General features: G+C 31.4%; 3 protein-coding genes across 3 annotated transcripts; 1 reads left to right on the top strand and 2 right to left on the bottom strand.

Moving 5' to 3' along the window:
- Window positions 1–688: 688 nt before the first annotated feature.
- On the bottom strand, window positions 689–1,306 carry K444DRAFT_521301 (uncharacterized protein; the record flags this gene model as incomplete). The annotated part of the gene is made up of 1 exon (XM_024874119.1): window positions 689–1,306. The coding sequence occupies one exon, from the start codon at window positions 1,304–1,306 to the stop codon at window positions 689–691; it is 618 nt and encodes a 205-aa protein (XP_024741133.1).
- Window positions 1,307–4,698: 3,392 nt separating this feature from the next.
- On the top strand, window positions 4,699–5,604 carry K444DRAFT_307607 (uncharacterized protein). Its single transcript, XM_024871780.1, has one exon. The coding sequence runs from the start codon at window positions 4,863–4,865 to the stop codon at window positions 5,328–5,330; it is 468 nt and encodes a 155-aa protein (XP_024741132.1). The 5' UTR covers window positions 4,699–4,862; the 3' UTR covers window positions 5,331–5,604.
- A 227-nt stretch (window positions 5,605–5,831) lies between these two features.
- On the bottom strand, window positions 5,832–6,038 carry K444DRAFT_482279 (uncharacterized protein; the record flags this gene model as incomplete). Its single annotated transcript, XM_024873018.1, has 1 exon — window positions 5,832–6,038. A coding segment is annotated over one exon (207 nt), but the record flags the coding sequence as incomplete, so codon positions are not given.
- Between the last annotated feature and the right edge of the window lie 7,374 nt (window positions 6,039–13,412).

Raw genomic sequence — 13,412 nt, 5'->3', positions numbered from 1 at the left:
CCCTAAGGACATCTCATACCTTGCGAATGTCTCATAGCGCCTCTTGAGATCTGCTTAGGGCACATGGCCTGGAGCCATAGGGCCTTACAGCGGGCTCAAGCCACCAAATTGTATCCTGAGGGGTGCCAAGGGTCCAAATGCCCTGTAATCCCGTCACTTTATGCCGTGATCTTCGTAACCTTTGAATACTCAAGACCAATTGTCTTGTGAAATAGATTTTGGCTGCGTACAGACATAGTCGTTGTTGTCATGTCTTTCGCTCTGTGTTCTCATATCTACCCCATCCTCCAGCACTGAAATGAATCAAAAGATTGGCATATTTCACCCGTCCTCTGATTCCGCTCCTGGGGAGAAATCCTTCTCAACCTCCCTTGACTAAAAGTATAAGTGGTAGTAAGCTCACAAAGTATGAGACAGCATGAAACCAAAACATGGATCGGATGAAAAGTATCACCGAAAGGTGCAGATATATTGAGCGAGTGACTATCCTCCAATTTCCCGACTGATTCAACGAAAGTGCAAAGATGATAATAAACAAACGAAAGACACCAGTAAACTATGCAACGCTAAAACAAAAAACGAATGACAGATAAGTCTAATCCAAAATCCAAACGCTATGCGAGATGCTCATCCATTCACTCCGGGTCCGACCCCACCCCATCAAATCCATCCAGTGTACGCTGAGAATCTAGCAGTATTGCCTGCCCTGGGTATCCCGAACAGCAAAACCAGAGACACCATACTTGTCGACTTGGGTGTTGGCCATATCTAAGAATGTGAGAGGCGCATCACATCCCTTCTGGGGGTTGTTGCCTGGCGACAGAGTCTGGAACCCGGTGCTTCCTCCAAGGTCGTATTGAAGAGTCACATTCGTTGGCAAATTGGGGCTAGAGTACAGAGTGCAAGAGCGCTTGCCATCATCGCCTTGCTTGAAAGCGTGCTTGAACACCCAATTAGTGCAGGACTCGGGAGCCTCAAGGCAGCGAGCTGCGCAGTCGCAGGCATTGTGGATGCCGTCGCGGAAGAAGAGATCGACTTCGGTGACAACACCAGTGATATCGATACCAGGGAAGTATCGGACACATCCACCATCGTTGGAAGGAGCTTGGAGGTTTGGGAATTGGTTCTTGGTGATCTTCCCTTTGCAGATGGCGTAATCGTTATACTGGTCGCCTGATGGGAACATGTTGATGTCGCTGTTGGAGTCGTCATCTTGATCGCGCACGCGGAGGCCCTTAAGGGTAGCACCGAGGACGGTGGAGCTCAAGATAAGAGCGGAGAGAACGGTGGTGGTTTGGAAATACATTTTGGATTAAGATTGATTTGGTGACTTGAATGAAGGTATTCGATTCGACTTTTGTGATAGTGTTGAAAGATCGTGGTGTTGGAAAAGGAAATCGAAGGAAATAAAGAGAAAATAGAAAAGATAAAAAATGGTTGTTTTGATTGTTTTGTTGTATGATGAGGAACTACTTCATTGATGGAAATGGGACGTTATATAGAGCTTTGAGCAACTGATCCATCTCCATATGACTGTACCAGCATCTCCACGATACATGGTGGTCGGGTTGACCGGTGCTATTCACAGAGCATCATAAAAAATATTTCCAAAGCATAGCTGCTGACTTCAACGCCCAAAATCCCAAAAGGCTTGAATGTCACCTTGGGCCTTCCGAAAGAGCAAAATATTACGACCTCCCGTTGGACTGACGGTGAAGGTTAAATGACATACTCCACATCTGTCATTGGATATTTCTCTATTCAATGACAGAAAAATATGCATAAATAGGTGGGATTTCTCCGTTTGGTCGGATTTCATCGACGAGGCTTGCCTGACAGGTGCTGAAGGGCTGAGCGACGCCAGGTTGGATTTTGTGGAGAGCTTAAAGTGTGCTGTTGCGACGTTGTGATTTGCTTGGCGTCGGCGACGTTTCGGGCTGTGCTTACTCAGGCTATTTATTAAGATTAGGTGCCTAAGGCACCTACGGGGCTGAACGCCATGGTGCACTATGGGGCTTCATACCCTGTATCCCTTCGTCTGGCGAGACATAGTCCACGCTAGCAAGGGGGGTGTGGCTGCACGCAAGCCTCTTCAAGCGTAATAAAGCGAGGTGAGGCTTGCGTGCAGCCACACCCCCCTTGCTAGCGTGGACTATGTCTCGCCAGACGAAGGGATACTCGTTCGGCCGGGCTCACCTGGTTCTCGCTTAGCACGCTTACCAGGTGAGGGAGGGCAATACGCAAAGACCACCAATACGCAAATTTTTTCCCGCCACCCCACTATTGATTTTCCAACCTACTAAAATACTACCCAAATCAGAAGCTATTAAAGAGCGAATTACTAGGGCCTCTGAGGCTATAGATCAAGATCCTAGGCTAAAAGAAATAAAGGCTATAGTCTAGTTTATAGTCCTATATAATTAATTAATAGCCTGGTAGAGGAATTATCTTATAAGTAACTCTCGGGATAGATATAATAAAAAACTCTTAGTACTATAAGATAAGTCTTTAAGAGATTATCTCTTAATACTCTATATATCTGAGCAAAGTCCTAACCTGGAAATAATCCAAATAAATACCTCTAAGCTAGTTTATTATAATACTAGTAATATTAATTCCTCTATATCTTATAGATAAATAAAAGCTTAGATTACTCGTAACTATAAGTTCCTAAAGCAAATTCGAGAGAAACTAATATTTATAAAATATCTAAGTATATATATTATAAAGGATATTAAAAAGCATTTTACTAATTTTAATAAATATAAAAGAAAATAGAATATTTATATAGAAAATATATCTAATTTTAATAAGAGCAGCTTCCAAATTAGAATAGTAACGGGAAATATTATATATATATTACTAGATTATAAAGTAGTATATAATACTAATCTAGATAATTAAGAATTAGTTATAGTTATAGCTATAATTAATTATAGTAAAAAGAAGATTCTTATATATATTATTTTTAAGGAAATATATTATCTTTATAAATATTTCCTATAGATACTTAATAGTAATATTAAATTTATATACTTTTTTACTAGTTTTATAAATAATTGCCTGAATTTATAATATCTTAAGTATTTTATTAAGTATTATTCTCTTTTATAAACGGATATCTATAGAATCTTGATTTTTAATAGATATAGTTCTTATTTATCTAATGAATTTTTATATCTTTACTAGAAAAATTATATTTAATCTTTTAGATTACCTATATATATAACTTACTTTCTTTAATTACTTAATATTATTATTTTCTAATCTTTAAAATACTAGTTTTAAAAAGAGTTTTATTAAGAGATTTTTAATAATACGGAGAAGTTTAATAAAACAGACTTCTTTATAATTTTCTAGAGGTTTTGGGATAAAGTTTTTAAGAGCCGGTATATTATAATCTCTTTCTTTAAGAAAACTAGATTAATATCTCTTAATCCGCTCAGAGTTCTATAGAAAATAAAGAAGTATAAAGAGCTTTTAAAGTATCCGTAAACTCTAACTTCTCCTTTATAATACTCTTTACTAATTTTACCTTCTTTTCCTGATTTTATTACCCCGTTACCCCGTACTTCCACTTATAAAGACTAGGCAGATTAGCCTATACTATTAATACTATATATACGAAAACGAGATATTAACTATATTAAAAGTTATATAATATAATTAATAAATAGTATACCTATTACTTCTTTGGTTTTATATATATAAGAGAAGGTAGAGGCGGTATTAGAGAGGTCAATTTTATCTAGTACCCTTACTAGATAAAGGATACTAGATCTGGGTCTTGCGGAGAAGAAGCATTTAGCTAGAAAAGAAGGAGCTAGTAAGATTATTCAGAAATATAGAGAGATTATTATAGAGTAAGGGAGAAAGTATATTAAGGCAGATAATAAGGATAAAGCTCGGGTAGTTAATATAAGGCATACTAGGCTAAGTAAGCCTTGGAGAAATAAGTACAAAAAAATAATATAAAGGTTTGAAGCTAATTACTAGGACATAATTAATTAGAAAATAAAGGCTACTAATTACGATTTATGGGAAAAATAGGGGTTGTAGTAGGCTAAACTCCATAGTTCTATATATATAGCGAAAAATTTGTGTATTAGTGGTCTTTGCGTATTGCCCTCCCTTACCTGGTAAGCGTGCTAAGCGAGAACCAGGTGAGCCCGGCCGAACGAGTAGCTGGAATACCCTGTATAGCTAGGATGCCCTGTAATGTGCCCTGTAAAGATGAATATAGGTTTAGCTGGCATAGGTAAAGGCTCAGCGGGTTAGGGTTTAGTACATGTGATTTACAGCGTTCAGGGCCTATATGCGGGGGCTACTTACCACTATAGAACAGCAGTCAATTCATTATCGTTTACTTGGTTTACATTGCTACCTACGTGACCTCAGCTCCACAGCCACTCAGTCATGTGATCAGTTGTCTTCCTAACGAAGTTAGGACTATGCTATAATGTGGCTGGCTATATTTGAAGTCTGATGGGTACTAAGCTTAAGAGTAAATTTATAAAAATGTCTGCTGGTAAACGAAATTTTCTTAAATCTAACCAAACAAACTTCCACTATCAATATTGTCCACTTGTCAATCTTCGGCTTCCTTGTATCTGACAAATCATAATTACAAAAGCATCCAGAGTTATCTGAATAGGGATATTAGAATCTTATCTTTTTAAATTCTCAAAAAATTTATTGCAAAGATATGGTATTCTATTAAGTGACCTGGGAGTTCCAGGCTGAACTTTCCAACTCAAGGGTCTTCTTGCAGAGATCGGACAGGTCCATGTCGCTCGGAGGGACGCTCAAAGTGAGCTCAATGCTACTATATTGTGATTGAAATCGTGCTTCTGATAGCATTCATGACCACCAGAATACCCAGCACCCTCTTCTTCCTCGAGCCGCATTATAACCGCGAAGGCCCAGCCTACAGATCACTGTTTATGCCCCCTCATTTCATAAATCTCTCGAGAGTGAAGTTCCTGGCCGTATGCTGGTGGCGGCTGTGCTGGATTGTCTCCAAGTTCATGCTAGTCACTGTATATCAGCCATCTGCATTCCCGAAAGGACGGGATTATGAGAGGCCATACACGAGGAGTACCATCCAATTCATGTCGGAGTTGAATGGGACGTGCAAAATACCGTTCCATCACAGGAGTATCCCCTATCTGTTGGCCTTGTGCATCTCTCTTCTTCCTCACAAACCAGGCGATACCCCCCACCATAGCAGCCAGACCCAAGAGCCCAACAATACTGATACCAACAATGGCACCTGTAGAAATACTTTTCGACGACCCAGGTGCAGCCGAGCCTGGGTCTCCTGGAGATAGTGGTGCATCAGTCGCCCCCTTACCCCCGATCCCGCCCCCAGTTTTAAGAATCGTTGTTGCTTTTTTCGAAGTCGTAGTGCGTGAGGCAGGATTTTCAAGAACGCCAGTGCTACCGGGATAATTTGGGGATCCAGCACTGCTCTGGGTATCAGCGAGTGGAGAACTAGTAGCGTTCTCCAAGGGTGAAGGGTTACCAGCGGTTCCTGGATGTGAAGGATCGCTCGTAGTCTTTGAGGGTGAAGGGTTATTAGCAGCATTTGAGGATGGAGAATCGTTGATAGCCTGTGATGGTGCAGGCGCAGGAGCGGGGTCAGGATTGGTAGTAGGCTGTGTGGTTGAAGGATTGCTTGTTGCTGACGCGGGTGCAGGACTCTTTACTACACTGCTGGGACAACATTGAACATCATTCGGGCCCGGGCACTTATTTGCAACGAAAGTGTTGGCACAGCTGCTGCCGGTCCAAAGACAAACGCCATTTGCGGAGCCGGTATTGCAAGTTGCGACGCAGCATTGGATATTGTACGCTCCTGGACAGTATCCTGCTATATATGCTCCCCCCGTGCAGGCGTTGGATGTTTTGTCACAAAAGCCAGAACCTAACGGAGTTTTGCATGTTCGAACACAGCATTGGATATTATCTGCTCCGGGGCAGTAACCTGGTACACTTGTTCCGGCGCAAGACGATGTTGAGATGCAGGTTCCAATGCCAGTCTAATCTGGTTAATTGATGTGCTGAGAAGGGACAAGATATGATTGAGAGTGCCTTTATCTTACTGGTGTGGAACATGACGTATCACGAGGTACTAATGCGAATTCCCAACTAGCGGCCAAGGCAGCTCCGCCGAGAATGGTAACCAGGAGTCCGATTGAACACATTCCTCATCGCCACCGAAACTCAACCAAAAATGAAGGCACAAGACATCATGGTCTTCATGAATAGGAAAGAATGAAAGTGCTTGGCATACCTGGGCGGGGAAAGAAGGACTTCTCCAGCCTCAGGGCGCTCCATCACAGCACCCCCCTTTTTCTGCAGGCCGCAAATTAATGTTGATAATTGCCAGCATCAACCGTTGAACGTGATCCAGTGGTTCTCACTCATCCCCTGCCTGACCTATCAACAGAGTCCATTCTAGTAAATGACATGTGGGAGAGCCCGGTCCCCGCACTGCCAGGAAATATTAATCCTGGAACGATGTGCATTTTTACGCCCGGGTTCAAGGGGAAGAGCGCAGAAGATAGGGCCAGTTAGCGAAGCAATTGCAGGGAATCTACGCTTAAATTAGAAGCTTTTCAGCTCTTTGATGATCCTTCAGGGGCTTCGCGTAAGCTGCGGCTGGACATTGAGCCGACCATTGGTCACTATTCGTAAATTAACATTGCACCGCTCGAAAGATCCAAGCCACCACGAGGTGGTATCCAAAATAAGGTTTCAAAACTGGAGCTCGGAAGTTGTGATGGATCTAATAGGAGGAAGTCTTTGATTTCCCAGATTGTGACGTATCACGTGAGGGACCAGCTTCGGCTAAAATAGGGGTTCGCGATGTAAGCGATTTCGATTTCTGGCCACCAAAAAGAAACGGGAGCTATGGGCGGAGCCCGGGAAGACGCCCAGCGAGCCCTGTCTTAGCTGACAGAAAAGAAATTTTAACAGGAATCAAAATCTCTTGCTACCGGATCCCCAGATTGATGCGATCAGCAACATCATTGACTGGTACCTCTCAGCTGTACTCAATTCTTAACCAACGAAAGATTTCCTCGATTTATTACTTATTACAATAGTGAGTGAAACGGCAAAGTCTCGCATATAAATATTAACCCAAGCTTCATAGCCAGGTCACTTTCCTTCGGGAGAAATGGGTGATACCTCAAAGTTTGCAGCATCCATCCTCCTTACTAAGGCCCACAGCTAGCTAGTCGACAAAACAGAGAAGCGAGATTTGATTTTCTGATTTTCGATTTCTGATTTTCTGATTTCTGATAATTATATATATCTGCCCCTCTATTTTTAGGATATTATAGTAGGGTTTTTTCTCTCTTGTCCCGTAACTACTATTATATATCCTGCTTTCCAGGCATACTAGTACTAGTTTAAGGGATTATATAAGATCTCTGTCTATATATATAATTAGCCTTCCTAAGATATTAATTTTTAGAGCTCCTTATTTTTAATTATTTATATTATTTTATTACTAGTACTAAGAGTCTTAAGATTATTATTTCTACTTATTTAGCTTTCTATTCTCTTTACTTTTACTCATATATCTAATACCTATATATAGTCCGAAATCTATATAATAATTAAATCCCTATTATATTAGTAATTTAGGGAAGATTTAAATTATAATAGCTAATATCTTTGAATTATATAGGCATTTTCTAGATCCTGAGAATATATTTACTTTTAGTTATATTTATATATTTTAGCTTTAATTATATAAGTTTTCCAAAGTTAGAATACTAGCCGGTTAGCTATTAATCCTATCTATTTATAATTATAGAGGTATATTTCTTTATACTAATCTTATAAATAGATTAGCTTGCGAAATTATTTTCTTTATTATATCTTTTAATTACTAATTTCCTTATTATACTTATTTATAATATATATATAATTATTAGGAAATATAGAGATTTCTTTATACTAGCCTGTTTTACGAGGAAGCTAGTAGCTTATTCTAAGGGAATTAGTATAGAGTTAGCCTATATTAAAGTTATAGCTTTAGGAATCTATAATAGAAAACCTTGTATTTAGCTTCTCTCTATATAAATAGCTAGGTAATCTATATCTTATTTATTTTATATAAAAAGCTCCTTTATTAAGGCTTTAAGACCGGTTTTTAGGATTAAGGCAATTACTTATATATTATAACTTCTCTAGGAAATTAAGTAGTTATTATAAAATTAGAACTTATTATTTCTCTTTATAATATTATTAATTTTAATTATTTAAGCTACCGAGATTACCTTATTTCTAATTATAGAACTATATTTATTACTATTATTACTTACTTTCTTTATTATATGAGTTCTTATTTATAGTCTAGACTTTACTATAACTGACTTCTCTAGCTTTATTCCTAATACTAAAATAGATACTATTACTCGCTTCCGGAATAATAATAACCCGGCTTTACCTATAGTACTAGTAAATCTCTCTATTAATAAAACTTAAATTATATATCTTATATAGGTAATACTATTTACTACTATTTCTAGAATACCTTACTTTTAAAAACCTAATATTACTAAATTCCTAAATTAATATAAAAGCTAGTACTAAAACTATTATATTATTAGTTTAGCTATAGTTTCCTGCCTTTTCTAGTATTATTATATAATTATTATATAATATATTTATATAATACTAGAGTGAGTTTTAAATAATTAGGCTATTTTTAGAATTATTTTATATTAGAAGTATTAAAAGAAGAATATTTACTAAATAATAAGAATCCGAGATTTTATAAAGGCCTTAAAAAAAAAAGACTATACTAATAAAATTAACCTATAAAAGTTCTATTAATAATATATCTTCTTTTCTTAATATCTAGTAAATAATTAATTACTTAAAGACTATATCTAAATATTTTAGTTCTTTAAAGAAATTTCCTTATTTCTTTATAAAAAAATTATTCGAAAATATAATATAAAGCTTAATATTTCTTATATAATAAATTTTAAGGCTTTTGCCTTAATAGCTATAAAGTATTATAAGTTAGATTAAGCTAATAAGGAAATAACTTATTACTAAGACTATTTTTACTTTTATAATATTTTTATTAATAGCCTTTAAGCTTAAATAATTACAGAAATAGATCTTACTTATTTTATTTCTATTTATACGGAACTAGACTATTACTAGCTATTAGTTAGTATATAGCTTATAAATACTAAAGTTCTTATATTAGATATAGCTAAACTTATTTAAGTTATATAAGTATTAGTATTATTTCTTAATAGTATTTAGGGCTCTTTTCTAAATAGTAATATACCTAACTCAAATATATAAATAGTACTTACTAGATCCGCTTTTCTAAATATAGCTTAATTTCCTTAGTTTTATTTACCTATTTCCTAATAAGAACTATTAAGACTTACTAGAGCTAGTTCTAGATATTATTTCTTATATTCTTTTTCTTTCTATTAGTTTATTTAATACCCGGAAGTACTAGCTCTTTATATAGCAGGGATTATATATTTTAATTAAGTAAATTAGATCTATACTAGTCTTATAAGTTCGGGAAATATAATATTTTAATTTATTTCTAGAATTAATAAAATATAGTAATTTAAGCTATATTCTTAATATATAAATTAGAATATTTATTCTAGTCCGGAAACTAAAGTTTTTTCTTTTTTTTTTAGTTATAAAAAATATAACTTATATATAAATTCTAATAATAAAATAAGAGATTTTACTTAGACTAATAATAAAGATAAATAGGTTATAGTTAATACTTCTAGAATAGAGAAAAAAAAGAATAATAAGCTATATAAAGAACTAAAAAATAGTTATAATTAATACCGGATATTAAAGAATTATTAGGAAAAAGAAACTAGTATTATTATAATATAATATTTTAGAAATAGGAAATAAATATTTATTATAGCTATAGATAAAAAGAAAGAAAAGACTTAATAAGATAGTTTTATACTAGACTAGCTATAGCCTATTTTTATATATTTAATTTCTCTAAGAAATTTTACTATTAAGCCTATAGCTTTATTTATAGCCCTTATTTATCTTTTATTTAATTCTTGCCTAAAAGTCTGGTATCTAGTAAATAAACTTCGAAAAGAGGCTAAGCTAGAGCTATTATTAAATAAGATTCTTAATTAGAAAATAAAAAGTATTATAACTCGAAAGCTCTTATTAAATTCTTTAGCTTTTCTAAAGCTAGTTTTCTAGAGCCCTTAATATAACTTATTAGAACTTGGCCCTAGTATTACTATTACTTTTTATAATCTAGAAAAAAATAAAGAGAACCTATATTATATAGTATTTATATTTAAGCTTAGTATATATTTTAATAAAACTATTTAAGTTAAAGCTATAATTAATACTAGTACTAAAATTAATATTATAACTTAAGGCCTTATAAATAATTATAGTTTTATAATTATAGGAAATCCTTATTTAATCTTAGTCTCTTATAATAAGAAATATTACTCTTTTAAAAAACTTTATAAAAATATTCAAATTAAAATTAAAGATATATTATTATATATCTAGATCTTTCTTATTAAAGAAACTAATTATTAACTTATTTTTAGGTAATTCTTTATTCTATAAACTAATTTTACTATTAAATATATCTAATTAAAAGCTACTTATATAACTATTTTTAATACTAGAAAAAATAAGTTTTTTATAAGCTAAGTTATAAAAGTATCTAATTTATAAAACCAGATTTAAGAAAATATCTTTCTTTTAAATAATTAGAGAATTCTAAAAGAAATATTAGAATTAGAAAAAAAGAGCTTTTAGGGAATATTTTTATTTCTTTTTTAAAAATTTAGGAGAAAATTATATATATATTTAATTTGGGATTCTTAGTAAGTACTTCTTATAATATTTCTTTATATATAAATATAAACTATTATATTTCTTTATAATTTAATATTTATTTTTTTATATAATAATAAAGCCTTTTTCTAATAATATTAGTTAATAGGCTATATAAACCTATTATAAAGAAAATTTGGCTAGTAAACTTAAGTAAAAATACTAGTTTAGCTTCTAGGAAACTAGATAATTAGAAAAAAGTACTAGAAAAAAAAAAGAATATTAATATACTAGGAATTAGATACTTTTTTTAGTAATTAATTCCGAAGTTTTCTTATATTATTTCAGGTTTATATTTAATAAAAAAGAAAGAAAAGGCCTTAAAAATTAGTCCGGAATTATTATATAAGAAAAGAGATTTATTATTTATAATATTAGATAATAAAGAAAGAGCTTTAGCTTAGGATTTTAGTTATCTAGAGCTATTAAAACTAGAAGTATTTCTATTATTAGAAATTCATACTATTCTATATAAAGCTTAATAGAAACCTAGCTTTTTAGTATTAAGGATATTAGCTCTAGTAATTAATAAGCTTATATAGAAATAATTAAATACGGGAATTTTTAAATATTATAATAGGCCTTATAGGAATCCTTACTTTCTAATAAAAAAGAAAGAGGCCTTTAAATATTATATAATATAAGTAGCTTTATAAGTAAATAAGATTATTATTAGGAATACTAACTTATTTCTAAATATAAATAAGTTCTCGAAATATTTTACTAGCTATATAATTATAAGTTTAGTAAATTATTTCTTAAGTTATAATTAACTTCTTTTAGCTAAGAAATATAAAAATATAATAGGATTTATAACTTTATATAAGCTTCTTTACTATATTAGAATTCTCTAAGAAAATATAAACTTAATTACTTAGTTTATTTAAATTATATATTATATTTTCCGAGATTTAATATTATTAGTTTATATAGCTTACCTTAATAATATTAGAGTCTAGGGTCCTATTACTACTTATAATAATACTAAAGACTTTCCTAATATCTAAAGATTTATATAAGAATATATTTAGAACTTAAACTAGATTCTTATATTATTAAAATATACTAGATTAACTATATCTAGCCCAAAATTATAATAATATATAAATAATATCTAAATTATTAGTTATATTTATTCTTTTAAAAAAAGATTACTAGAAACTATAAAAATTATTAAAATTCTAGAATAGCTAGTTCCTTAAGATATTATATAAGCCTATATTTTTATTAGTATTTATATTTATTATTAAATCTAAATTATTTACTTTACTAAGATTATAGCCTTTATTTATAAACTTTTCTAGAAAAATTAGATATTTATCTAAATATATAAATACTAGCTTATAATAGATATTTTTAAAACTCTTTTAACTTCTTTTCTTATATTAGTTATACTAGACTTCTTACTAGATACCGGATTAATTATTCTTATAATAGATACTAGTTTTACTAAATAGGATATAGTCTTAATATAAATTAGCTAGTATAATAAAAAGTATTATTCTATATAATATAAAAGTAATTATTAGAATTAAGTTAAGGTATTTTATAATATTATAAAATATAAATATAAGAGGATTTTAAAGATATTTAAGAAATACTATAGCTAGTTCTATAAAGTAAAGTTTCTCTTAGAAACTAATATAAATATTCTAATTATATAGCTTAATAATATTACTTTAGACCTATTCGGATTATTACTTATAAGATAAATTACTTAGATCCGGCTATTTAACTTTAATATTAAGTATATAGCTAGAAAGAAGTATATAATAGCTAATAGTTTATTATACTAATTATATATAATTCTAGAAATAAAGAAAAAGAAAAAGAAAAAGAATATTAAAGACTTTATAAATACCTAATTATTTTTTCTAAGAATTATACCTATTTATATATCTAGCTTAGTATTACTTATCTAAAATATTTATTCTTATTTAATTATTATTATAGAAAAATAACCCGAAATAGATTCTTATCTAGAAAACTTCTATTTTATATATTACTAATAATATACTTACTAGTTTATTATACTTATTTAGCTAGCTAAATAAAGTATTATGAAATATTAGCTATTTAAGAATAATATTATTAAGTTCCTTATATAAAACAGAATACTTTTCTAGTAAAATCGAGATATATCTAGAAAGATTATTAATTTCTTAGAAAAGTAAAAAGATATTAAGATAATAGCTTATAAGATTAGGGATTATAAGCCTAGAAAAGCTATTTTCTATAAAATTATAAACCGTTTTTAGTAAAATAAATAATATAAAGATATTAAAATATATATTAAGAATTATAAATAATATTAATTTATAGCTTATATAAAAATAAAAAATAAGCTATATCTTACTTAGGTATAAGTACTATAATATAAGATAGCTTTAGATATAGTTTATATATCTTTATATTTGAGTAAAAATAGGCTAGTATTAGCTAGAAAAAAAGGCTTGGGATAAATTAAAGAAAAAGTATTAAAAAATACTAATACTTAATTAATTACTCGATTTATT

This window comes from Hyaloscypha bicolor, assembly GCF_002865645.1.
Source record: "Hyaloscypha bicolor E unplaced genomic scaffold K444scaffold_39, whole genome shotgun sequence".
In the NCBI taxonomy this organism is placed as follows: Eukaryota; Fungi; Ascomycota; class Leotiomycetes; order Helotiales; family Hyaloscyphaceae; genus Hyaloscypha; species Hyaloscypha bicolor.
Note: the sequence above shows the minus strand (reverse complement) of the source record. Positions and strands in the feature narration are given on the sequence as shown.

Bases quoted from the DNA above. Each gene is read 5' to 3' on its own strand.
- K444DRAFT_307607 (XM_024871780.1), top strand. From the start codon at position 4,863: ATGACCACCAGAATACCCAGCACCCTCTTCTTCCTCGAGCCGCATTAT.